The sequence below is a fragment of the Gymnoscopelus microlampas genome, assembly GCF_963454915.1.
Source record: "Gymnoscopelus microlampas genome assembly, chromosome: 13".
Lineage (NCBI taxonomy): Eukaryota > Metazoa > Chordata > Actinopteri > Myctophiformes > Myctophidae > Gymnoscopelus > Gymnoscopelus microlampas.
The window spans coordinates 12817024-12829016 of record NC_139950.1 but is presented as its reverse complement, the minus strand read 5'-3'; the positions used below and the strand labels follow the sequence as shown (position 1 = coordinate 12829016).

The following is an 11993-nucleotide window of genomic DNA, read 5'->3' as shown; positions in this document are numbered from 1 at the left end:
AAAACTAGTACTAATCAGAGTAAAGACTTAGCTTTTATCTGCAGTACACTGTGTAAAGAGTAACAAAAGTTCAAAATGTACCGGTTCATGTTTCACAACAAAATAAATATCAGTATCAAACATGGTTAGAGCAAAACGAAGCATAGTTCAGATGGACTATCCCGGCACCAAGACAGGAATAAAAGATATAGACATATTCATCAGGTTTGTGATGAATGAATGTCTTCATGCAAGAATAGATTTGGTGTTAAAAATTAATTTAAGCTACTTTAGTTTAGGGGTTTGGTGAAGGCCGGTCATTTAGACCAAGACTACACTACAAGGGCTATATTCACTCTGTTGGCCCCTACAATTTACAATTTAGGCATTTAGCAGCGATTTAAAATAAGCAAAGTAAACACATACACCAAATGCATAGAGACCATGTAGTGCCTCAGTAAACTAGGATCATAGATAAACCAAGAACCTAGCATCAGTCTTAACATTATAGTATCACAAAATAAATAATCTGTACATTGAAACTATACAAACTATAGGATGCCAGGTCAACAAATGAACCTGGAATCTGTCTACAATACATGACATGCTATCTAAAATAAAATTTTAACCTTTGCATTAGACTGCATGGTCGTCAGTCTACCACTAGATGGCACTAACTCAACATGCTGTTTGCACCAAAGTTGCAGGTCTTCAGCCAGGGATTAAACCAGACAATGACAGAATAATTACATATTGATTGGATCTATTTTTCCATTTAGATTACCGAGACAGTATAATTTGAACCATTTCACAACACTTTACTTTCATGTTTTAAAAAATGTGCAGATTCCTCAGCCAATCAAGGCTCTGTAAAAATTCCATGTAATCCTTGATTAAAACGCACACCTCATTATAGAATGACAGTTCTCTTAAATTGATCTAATTTAGTATATTCTGTTATTAATTAAATCAACTGTTTATATTGACAGTTCTCTCTTAGGCTACATATATAATCATACCATCATCAGAATGCTGTGTTGCATTCTACATTATGAAAGTGTAATTGTCTCCGCCAGGAGACTATGTTTTCACTCCCCCCCCCCCCCCCCCCCCCCCCCTCGGCCAAGCTAACATTGGTCAAGCCTCACGTGACACGTGACAATACGTTGAAAGAGTGTGCTCTGATTGGCTAGTGAGAAGCATGACGTATAGCGGCCTATAAATAGATGTGTCACTTTGAAAGAGTCTGTCTCTTTCAAAGTGAGGTAAGACAGGAATAATTACGAAATGGCTGAGAAATGGCAGAGCAATACATTATGTAGACACACAATACGTAATATAAATAGCTTAGACAGGATTAATCAATATTTGCTGGCGGAGACTTGTGCTCCGAGGAGCACATTTTCTAGTTTTGATTATGCATTTGAATTAATAATCATAAGAATAATTTTGGCATCTCCAAGGGAAACTTTATGATTTATTAAAGACATACAAACAGGAAACAGATTAAAATGAATTACAGATTTACAGAAAAAAAGCACAATCAATCATAAGAATGTAAAATGGTGAGATGTTCTAAATGATGATATGATGAGAAATAGATGCATAATAACTTGTACTGCATTGATTTAAGAATGAAACACGTCATTAATTCATGTTACAATACACATACAGTAACTAAGTCGTTCTCAACCTTTTCAGACCTTAATCATGTTTGAACTGGGGACCCCCCACCTTAATAAGCACTTGGAATGTAGGAGTTGAGGCATTACATTTAGTGTGACTTGGTTACACAGATACATATTGTGAAATTAGCCGATCTACAAGCTTGTTGATCGGCTATTTTCAAAAGTTTTGCCTCTCTCATCATTTGACAATTTGGCCAATGTTTAACCATGCAGTTTTTATAGTATAGTAACAGTTTGTTGAGTATTTTTGATGCAGTAATGTTCTTTTTCTTTTTTCTGAGGTATTAAAACGGTCTAAAAAGTCCTTAAATTGTCACTTCACTGTGATCTGGGGACCCCCCCCCCCCCACACCAAAATGTGGGGTGATACTGGGAACTGATACATCGTGACTGATGATTTCGTTACAACAGTGGAACCCAAACGTTTCAGCCCGAGACCCAAACTAGTGAAAATACAAGATCTACAAGCTCACAAAGCTTGTAGATCAGCTATTTTCACCACTTCTTCAAATGTTTTTTTATATTTATGTTATCTCTTTAATTTTGTATTTATTTATACTTTGTTTTTGTTGTTTTTAAGTTAGATTTCTTTATAATTGATGAAAAAAAAGATTTTGAAATAATAAGATATATATTTTAAATGTTTACTCACGGCCCATGAAAATGGGTCCGCGACCCAAACATGGGTCCCGACCCACTGTTTGGGAAAAAGTTCTCTACATAGCTCTTTCACACATCCAGATGGCAGATTCATGACATCCCCAGTCGTTCCATCCTCGGTCAAGCTTATTGGCTCGGTTCAAGAACCCACCGCAGTCTTCCTGACCTCCATTGTCGTTGGGCTCACCGTTTCTCCAGAACCTGGAGACGTAGGCAGTGGTGGACACATTATATATACTCAAGTAAATACTAAGTATTGTTTATAGTAGTATGTATTCCAAAGTACAAATTACGAAGTACATTTCCCTAATTTTCCAGAGTTTTCCAGATTTTTTTAAATGATAAAATAGCAAATATACAAGCTCACAACAGGTTGCAACATGAGGCTATTTTCGGCAAAGATATTCAGTGTAGAGGGGAAAATGAGCGGACCAAATATAGAGCCCTGGGGAACCACGGTCATCCAACAATAGGTTTTAACCACTTGAACCCTAAATGGTTGACCGGCGTCCCTCAGGGCTCTATAATAGTGTATTTTCTGTTGTTTTAGTTTGTTTAAGTGGTTTTAACCTTGGTATCCCTATTTCGGGTATGACGATATATAAACAAAAATATTGTGAGATTTTGACCTTAATTAGCAGAGACGTAAAAGGGGTAAAAAAGCAAATAAAAGTCTTACGTTGGTGTGGTCAGTGGTGTTCCATCCACCCACTTCCAGGTGCCTTCCACTCTGTCAGTCAGACCAATCCACATGTAAACGTATCTTTTAAACACTCTCGAAACAAAGTCCTGGACAGAAGAAAAACCTTCTGGTTACTGAAGTACCAATCTGGGAACCCATCGTCAAATAAAAAGGAAAAACAGCGCCCTCTGCTGTTTTTCACTTGTTCATTTGACTCTGGGCGGAGCTGTACGGAGGACCCATGCTCAGGGAAACCGGGGTTTTGGTCTGCCTTCAGCCTTCCACTTCCGGTGGTGCGACTATGTTTTCATTCCCACTAAAACTAAATCTCCACGGAACACTAACACCATTTCTCCCAAAGAACATGGATCGTTTTGGTTATAAGCCCACATGTTTCTATGACGAAAGAGCAAGTTAAAATGTTACTAACTTTCCGTGGTTTTGTCGACTCCGAGGACGCTATTGTTAAATGAGTTTCGGGTTGTTTCCAGTGGGGAACGAACAGAACACATGTATATCCCCTCCACTATATTTGATTGGGTAAAGCGCGGCCTGCTTCCTGATCTGATGGCAGGCCCACTAGCCAATGTGCATGGGTTGTCAACATGGCTACCGACAGATTCAAGCGCAGCGATGGATCTGTTCTTGAGAGATTACTGAAGTACAAACTGTACACAAGCATGCACGCACGCGCGCACACGCGCAGGCACGCAGGCACACACACACACACACACACACACACACACACACACACACACACACACACACACACACACACACACACACACACACACACTCATACCTGTTTTTCTTGGCTGTTTATGATGATCAAGTCTGATTGTTTGTCTCTACAGTCTTGTCTGCTCTGCTCCCAGGTTTTCTTCTCAGTAGAGATGTAATAACACACACCGCCATCAAATGTCATTCCATTTGATTCTAACAATACAAATAATTAAGTTAGCCACAGTTTTTTTAATTTGCTATTATGTTATGACAAATGATGAACAACATGACATAACAATTAATAAAAACAGTGATGTCTCACTGACCACACAGCCTCCTCTTCAGGTCAGTTATGTCGTTACATCTGGACTGCAACTGGTTGAAACTGGTTTGCAACTGGTCTTTCTGGTTGTTCAGGTAGTTATGGCTGGTCTGTAACTGGTCAACACTGGTCTGCAACTGGTCTTTTTGGTTGTTCACGTTGATATAACTGCTCTGCAACTGGTCAAACCTGGCCTTCAACTGGTCTTTCTGGTTATTTAAGCTGTCGTATCTTCTCTGCAACTGGTCTTTCTGGGTATTCAGGTTGTTATGGTTGGTCTGTAACTGGTCAAAACTGGTCTGCAACTGGTCTTTCTGGTTGTTCAGGTTGTTATGGCTGGCCTGTAACTGGTCGAAACTGGTCTGCAACTTGTCTTTCTGGTTATTCAAGTTGTTATGGCTGGTCTGTAACTGGTCAAAACGGGTCTGCAATTGGTCTTTCTGGGTATTCAGGTCATTAAATCTTCCCTGCAACTGGTCTTTCTGGGTATTCAAGTTGTTATGGCTGGTCTGCAAGTGGTCAAAACTGGTCTGCAATTGGTCTTTCTGGGTATTCAAGTCGTTATATCTTCCCTGCAACTGGTCTTTCTCCGTATTCAGGTTGTTATGACTGGTCTGTAACTGGTCAAAACTGGTCTGCAATTGGTCTTTCTGGGTATTCAGGTTGTTATGGCTGGCCTGCAACTGTTCGAAAATGCTCTGCAACTGGTCTGTCTGGTTCTTCACATTGTTATATCTGGACTGTAAGTCCTCACAATGTTCAGTCAGGTTATTATAAGTGGACTGCGAGTCATCATTGTGTTCAACCAGATTGTTATATCTGCTCTCCAACTGGTCAAAGCTGGTCTGCAACTGGTGTTTTTGGTTGTTCAAGTCTTTATATCTTCCCTGCAACTGGTCTTTCACAGTATTCAGGTTGTTATGGCTGGTCTGCAACTGGTTGAAACTGGTCTGCAACTGGTCTTTCTGGTTGTCCAGGTTGTTATGGTTGGTCTGTAACTGGTCAAAACGGGTCTGCAACTGGTCTGTCTGGTTCTTCACGTTGTTATATCTGGACTGTAAGTCCTCACAATGTTCAGTCAGGTTGTTATAAGTGGACTGCGAGTTATTATTGTGTTCAACCAGATTGTTATATCTGCTCTGCAACTGGTCAAAACTGGTCTGCAACTGGTGTTTTTGGTTGTTCAAGTCGTTATATCTTCCCTGCAACTGGTCTTTCACAGTATTCAGGTTGTTATGGATGGTCTGCAACTGGTCGAAACTGGTCTGCAACTGGTCTTTCTGGTTGTCCAGGTTGTTATGGTTGGTCTGTAACTGGTCATAACGGGTCTGCAACTGGTCTGTCTGGTTCTTCACGTTGTTATATCTGGACTGTAAGTCCTCACAATGTTCAGTCAGGTTGTTATAAGTGGACTGCGAGTTATCATTGTGTTCAACCAGATTGTTGTATCTGCTCTGCAACTGGTCAAAACTGGTCTGCAACTGGTGTTTTTGGTTGGTCAAGTCGTTATATCTTACCTGCAACTGGTCTTTCACAGTATTCAGGTTGTTATGGCTGGTCTGCAACTGGTCGAAACTGGTCTGCAACTGGTCTTTCTGGTTGTCCACGTTGTTATGGTTGGTCTGTAACTGGTCAAAACGGGTTTGCAACTGGTCTGTCTGGTTCTTCACGTTGTTATATCTGGACTGTAAGTCCTCACAATGTTCAGTCAGGTTGTTATAAGTGGACTGCGAGTTATTATTGTGTTCAACCAGATTGTTATATCTGCTCTGCAACTGGTCAAAACTGGTCTGCAACTGGTGTTTTTGGTTGTTCAAGTCGTTATATCTTCCCTGCAACTGGTCTTTCACAGTATTCAGGTTGTTATGGATGGTCTGCAACTGGTCGAAACTGGTCTGCAACTGGTCTTTCTGGTTGTCCAGGTTGTTATGGTTGGTCTGTAACTGGTCATAACGGGTCTGCAACTGGTCTGTCTGGTTCTTCACGTTGTTATATCTGGACTGTAAGTCCTCACAATGTTCAGTCAGGTTGTTATAAGTGGACTGCGAGTTATCATTGTGTTCAACCAGATTGTTGTATCTGCTCTGCAACTGGTCAAAACTGGTCTGCAACTGGTGTTTTTGGTTGGTCAAGTCGTTATATCTTACCTGCAACTGGTCTTTCACAGTATTCAGGTTGTTATGGCTGGTCTGCAACTGGTCGAAACTGGTCTGCAACTGGTCTTTCTGGTTGTCCACGTTGTTATGGTTGGTCTGTAACTGGTCAAAACGGGTTTGCAACTGGTCTGTCTGGTTCTTCACGTTGTTATATCTTGACTGTAAGTCCTCACAATGTTCAGTCAGGTTGTTATAAGTGGACTGCGAGTTATTATTGTGTTCAACCAGATTGTTATATCTGCTCTGCAACTGGTCAAAACTGGTCTGCAACTGGTGTTTTTGGTTGTTCAAGTCGTTATATCTTCCCTGCAACTGGTCTTTCACAGTATTCAGGTTGTTATGGATGGTCTGCAACTGGTCGAAACTGGTCTGCAACTGGTCTTTCTGGTTGTCCAGGTTGTTATGGTTGGTCTGTAACTGGTCATAACGGGTCTGCAACTGGTCTGTCTGGTTCTTCACGTTGTTATATCTGGACTGTAAGTCCTCACAATGTTCAGTCAGGTTGTTATAAGTGGACTGCGAGTTATTATTGTGTTCAACCAGATTGTTGTATCTGCTCTGCAACTGGTCAAAACTGGTCTGCAACTGGTGTTTTTGGTTGGTCAAGTCGTTATATCTTCCCTGCAACTGGTCTTTCACAGTATTCAGGTTGTTATGGCTGGTCTGCAACTGGTCGAAACTGGTCTGCAACTGGTCTTTCTGGTTGTCCACGTTGTTATGGTTGGTCTGTAACTGGTCAAAACGGGTTTGCAACTGGTCTTTTTGGTTCTTCACGTTGTTATATCTGGACAGTAAGTCCTCACAATGTTCAGTCAGGTTGTTATAAGTGGACTGCGAGTTATTATTGTGTTCAACCAGATTGTTATATCCGCTCTGCAACTGGTCAAAACTGGTCTGCAACTGGTCTTTTTGGTTATTTAAGTTGTTATATCTTCCCTGCAACTGGTCTTTCTCAGTATTCAGGTTGTTATGGCTGGTCTGCAACTGGTCGAAACTGGTCTGCAACTGGTCTTTCTGGTTGTCTAGATTGTTATGGTTGGTCTGTAACTGGTCAAAACTGGTCTGCAACTGGTCTCTCTGGTTGTTCAGGTAGTTATGGCTGGCCTGTAACTGGTTGAAACTGGTCTGCAACTGGTCTTTCTGGGTATTCAGGTCGTTATATCTTCCCTGCAATTGGTCTTGCTGGGTATTCAGGTTGTTTTGGCTGGCCTGCAACTGGTCTTTCTGGTTCTTCACGTTGTTATATCTGGACTGTAAGTCCTCACAATGTTCAGTCAGGTTGTTATAAGTGGACTGCGAGTTATTATTGTTTTCAACCAGATTGTTATATCTGCTCTGCAACTGGTCAAAACTGGTCTGCAACTGGTCTTTTTGGTTGTTCAAGTCGTTATATCGTCCCTGCAACTGGTCTTTCTCTGTATTCAGGTTGTTATGGATGGTCTGCAACTGGTCAGAACTAGTCTGCAACTGGTCTTTCTCTGTATTCAGGTTGTTATGGCTGTTCTGCAACTGGTCAAAACTGGTCTGCAACTGGTCTTTCTCGGTATTCAGGTTCTTATGGCTGGACTGTAAGTCCTCACAATGCTCAGTCAGGTTGTTATAAGTGGACTGCGAGTTATCATTGTGTTCAACAAGGTTGTTATATTTGCTCTGCAACTGGTCAAAATTAGTCTGCAACTGGTCTTTCTGTTTGTTCACTTTGTTATATTTGCTCTGCAACTGGTCTTTCTGGTTGTTCAGGTTGTTATGGCTGGTCTGTAACTGGTTGAAACTAGTCTGCAACTGGTCTTTCTGGTTATTCAGGTTGTTATATTTGCTCTGCAACTGGTCAAACCTGGCCTGCAACTGGTCTTTCTGGTTATTTACCAGATTGTTATATTTGCTCTGCAACTGGTCAAAACTGGTCTGCAACTGGTCTTTCTGGTTAGTCAGATTTTTATATCTGGACTGCAGCTGGTCTAGGTCTTTGACCAGGTGGTTTTTCTCTTTCTTCAATTCAGAATCTGTAAGAATGAGAATCAATCATTTAACATGCAGCTATATACTAGGGTTTGACCCAGTCAATTCACATTATTGACACTAACTCAGTATGCCTGCATATAACATCCAGCTATATTTGGTTTGACCCAGTCAATTCACACTATAGACACTATGGGCCTTATTTTGCGTGCGGTAATTAGAGGTGCTATCTTATTTAAGTAATAGCGAATGCTACAATTAGTTTAGTTTAGTTTAGTTTAGTTTGGTTTATTAGCACATTGTTATAAAAAAATATAGAAACAATACATATTAAATGACAAGTTGCTGTGCAAGGAAAGGAAGAAGCCGGCTGGCTTATTTGGAATCCTTTCCTTCATGGGAGAAATCATTAAACAACAGGATTAAAAGTTCAAAAAGAAAATACAAAATAATGCAAGTTTTAACAATTTAACAATTCGAGGTGCCTCAATGTGGCTGCAGAGTTTTGGACACCGGCTGTTTAATTTAGCCATAGCTCGGACATCTCTCAAACGATTGTCATAATTCAAAGTTCTCTGTGAAGTGTCTATGTTACTGTGGTGTAATTATAATTTGATTATCCCTCTATCAAATGCTATAGGTTGAAATTGAAGTATCGGGCGGCGGGCGCACAGTACACATGCATGCATGATAGGCAGTCCTACTCACCCTGTATCAATCCATCCAATCATGCTTCACTTACAATTTAGGCGGCATTTACAATACTTATTCCTTCATTAATTCTATGAAATAAACTAAAAATACTGCTGTCTTGCCTGCAGAAGTGTCATGAAACAAAGTAGGGTTTTCTCTTTCCAAATGCTCATGCACTTTCACTTTCACTGGCCCCCCTGCTTATGCGGGAGGCATGCGTTAATCCGACAGACCTTTTCTCCGACTATGTGGCATCCGCGTGCGGTTAGGGTTAGGGTGCGGGTTTGGTTCGGGTTTACTGTTTAATGTCGGAGCAATGCGCTGTCGGAGGAATGCGCTGTCGGACTAACGTATTGCACCCGCTTATGCTGCCGAAAAAAAGATCTCATCAGTAAGCTCACAACGCGTCACACCGCATTTTATCGTCCTCAAAATAGCAAAACAGAGTTGACCACGCCTCCAGGTGCTAAGTTAAAACTAAGACTTAACTAGGACGCACAAAAAAGGGCCCTGTATCTCACGATACCTATCGTGTCTAAGTCCAATATGGTTCATTTTCAGGATTAAAATTCAAAAGTATCAATGCTTTTTGTGATGCTGTAGTATGATCACTTAGGGCATTCATTTACGAAAAAACACAAAAAGTTAGAATATGGATATGTTTATGCCCGACAGCAAGGATATAACATCCAGTCATATTTTGGGGTTTGACCCAGTTTCTCTCTTACCTGAACATCCTCCACCTCCTTCCAGCTCCGTCTTACTTGCATTCAATGTGGTGTCGTTTTCTGAAAGATACATTATCAAGTTAAATATTAAAAATATATAATTCAGCCTGTACCTTTACAACTTGTAAAAGCTCTCTTTTTCAATCTTGTTTTGTGTGTGTGTGTGTGTGTGTGTGTGTGTGTGTGTGTGTGTGTGTGTGTGTGTGTGTGTGTGTGTGTGTGTGTGTGTGTGTGTGTGTGTGTGTGTGTGTGTGTGTGTGTGTGTGTGTGTGTGTGAGTTAGCCGGTTTAGCAGAAAGTTTGAGGATCCAATGGAGTTAGCTGGTTTAGCAGAAGGTTTGAGGATCCAATGGAGTTAGCTGGTTTTGTCAGAAGCGCTTTTTAATGTTTTTCATTGGTTCAAATTTTTTTTTTACCAACACACAGACGTAAAGGGTGTTCAATGGCCCTGATTTGTGGAAATAAATGGAGTTAGCAGGTTTCTGCCGGACAGCAACGATAAGTACAGTTATATTGTTTTATAAACACACACTACCGTACAGATTGGACAAAATGATATTGTATTAATTAAAAAAGTCACATAGAACCGCTTTAACTATCAGTCCAATATTGTGGATGGATATAACATATACCTTCTAGGTTCTAACTCTGCTATTTTTTCCCATTTTGCTGTGAATGCATTTTTAATAGAATGTTTTTTTATTAAACAATATCTTTCTTACCTTTTCGAATCTCATCACTGTAAAATACGTCATATGACAATACAAAACTAACATTAAAACTAAAACAATCTAAAATATCATTAAGCCAATATATAAACAAATGAAAACTATGTAACAATTGTTTTAATGAATAAAAGTAATTTTGCTCTTCTATTGAGATATTTGATCGTGTCAAATGTCATGTCTCACCTAGACACAGGATCTGAAACAAATTTTTACCTGATGGTCATGATTCAATTTATTAGCTCATAATGTTAAAAAAAAATCTGCACTTGCCACAGAAAACCGGGTTCAAATCCGGGGTAGAAAAGTAAAGTTGCATAGTGCAGCTTTAAAACTAAATTAAAATTGAAAACATAAAGTCAAAACAAAATTGAAAAAAAAAACTAATTAAAAAAACTATAATAATCTTGATTTTTAGCTTTTTGTTTTGTCTTGGTTGTGAGCTAATTTTTGCTATTCGTTGTAAAATGAAGTATAGGGTGGTTAAGTGGTTAAATCACGTTTTGTACAAGCATCAGCATCTCATTCATCCTTACCTGTCCTTTCCTTTGCCGTACCGTGGTTCTCGTGATGGCCGACGGTCAGCTCCAACGCCGTTCCTTGGTTCTCGTGGTGGTCGAAGCTCAGCTCCAACGCCGTTCCTTGGTTCTCATGATGGTTGAGGCTCAGCTGGAACTGGACGTCAGCTGGCATGGCCTCAGCCTCACTCAGGCAGAAGAGGAAAAGCAGCAACGCTCTGCAAGCCTCCATCCTGGACCTCAATGATGATTGATACAGGACAGCTGTCTTATATACTCACCAACCTCCAAAAGGAACTACCTCTTTACAATGTGCTGGCTCAGATCCCAATCTGTAGCTCAGAACCCAAACCTTTAAGAAAAGAAAGAGAGAATGGGCACGATTCACTAAACAAGTTCATGCCCAGATTTTGTGCGTAAAGGAATGTACGCAAATTGCCACGTTACGAATAAGATTCATCAATCCTTTTTTTTCAGTGAATTTGGGCGGAAGCCCGCTCTTTCTCATGTCTGCTTGGAGGCAGACTTACATGGGACCAAAGCTTGCGGATGTCATTAGAATGCCTTATTCTTCATGCCAAATCAATTACGATAGTGCCAAACCACAAATAAAATATGTGCCCAACATTTGTCAACACATTTAAAATTAAATGAAAAATATATCAAACGATCTATTGCTTGTATGCATATTATAGACATGATACAAATTCAACCAATTTTTATCACTTTTCAGTTGACGCATTTATAGCTGAATTATTAGGTCCCAGGCTCGGCATGTTTGCCGTTTCTGAAAGTGTGGCCACAGTTTTTCCTTTTGGACTTTCATGCCTTACCAGGGGTCTGCCATGAAAGTAGTTAGATAAAAAAACGAAATTGAACACATGTGGGGCACTACAGCAGAGTTTAACACTTGAAATGGCCATAACTTGTTGACTTTAGGACTAGATTTGAAGGCATGCGTAGCGGCCTGAAAATCTAGTATTATAAAAGGGCTTAAGGATTCCATGAATCTTGTCTTTTCCGAGTTATTGGAATCTGGGTGGACACAGATGATCGGCAACTTGTTGACAAAGGTTAAGTAAAATGCATCAAAAGCAAGGAGACAATAATAATAGCCACCACCGTGAATGAAAACGGGTGTGTGTTTGCATATGTACGTGC

General features: G+C 40.2%; 1 protein-coding gene across 1 annotated transcript; it reads right to left on the bottom strand.

Moving 5' to 3' along the window:
- Window positions 1-2357: 2357 nt before the first annotated feature.
- Window positions 2358-11064, bottom strand: LOC311058539 (uncharacterized protein; the record flags this gene model as incomplete). The annotated part of the gene is made up of 8 exons (XM_084076002.1): window positions 2358-2528; window positions 3007-3116; window positions 3812-3945; window positions 4059-5508; window positions 5572-6138; window positions 6202-8213; window positions 9591-9650; window positions 10851-11064. The coding sequence occupies 8 exons, from the start codon at window positions 11062-11064 to the stop codon at window positions 2384-2386; spliced, it is 4692 nt and encodes a 1563-aa protein (XP_083932128.1). The 3' UTR covers window positions 2358-2383.
- Window positions 11065-11993: the final 929 nt, after the last annotated feature.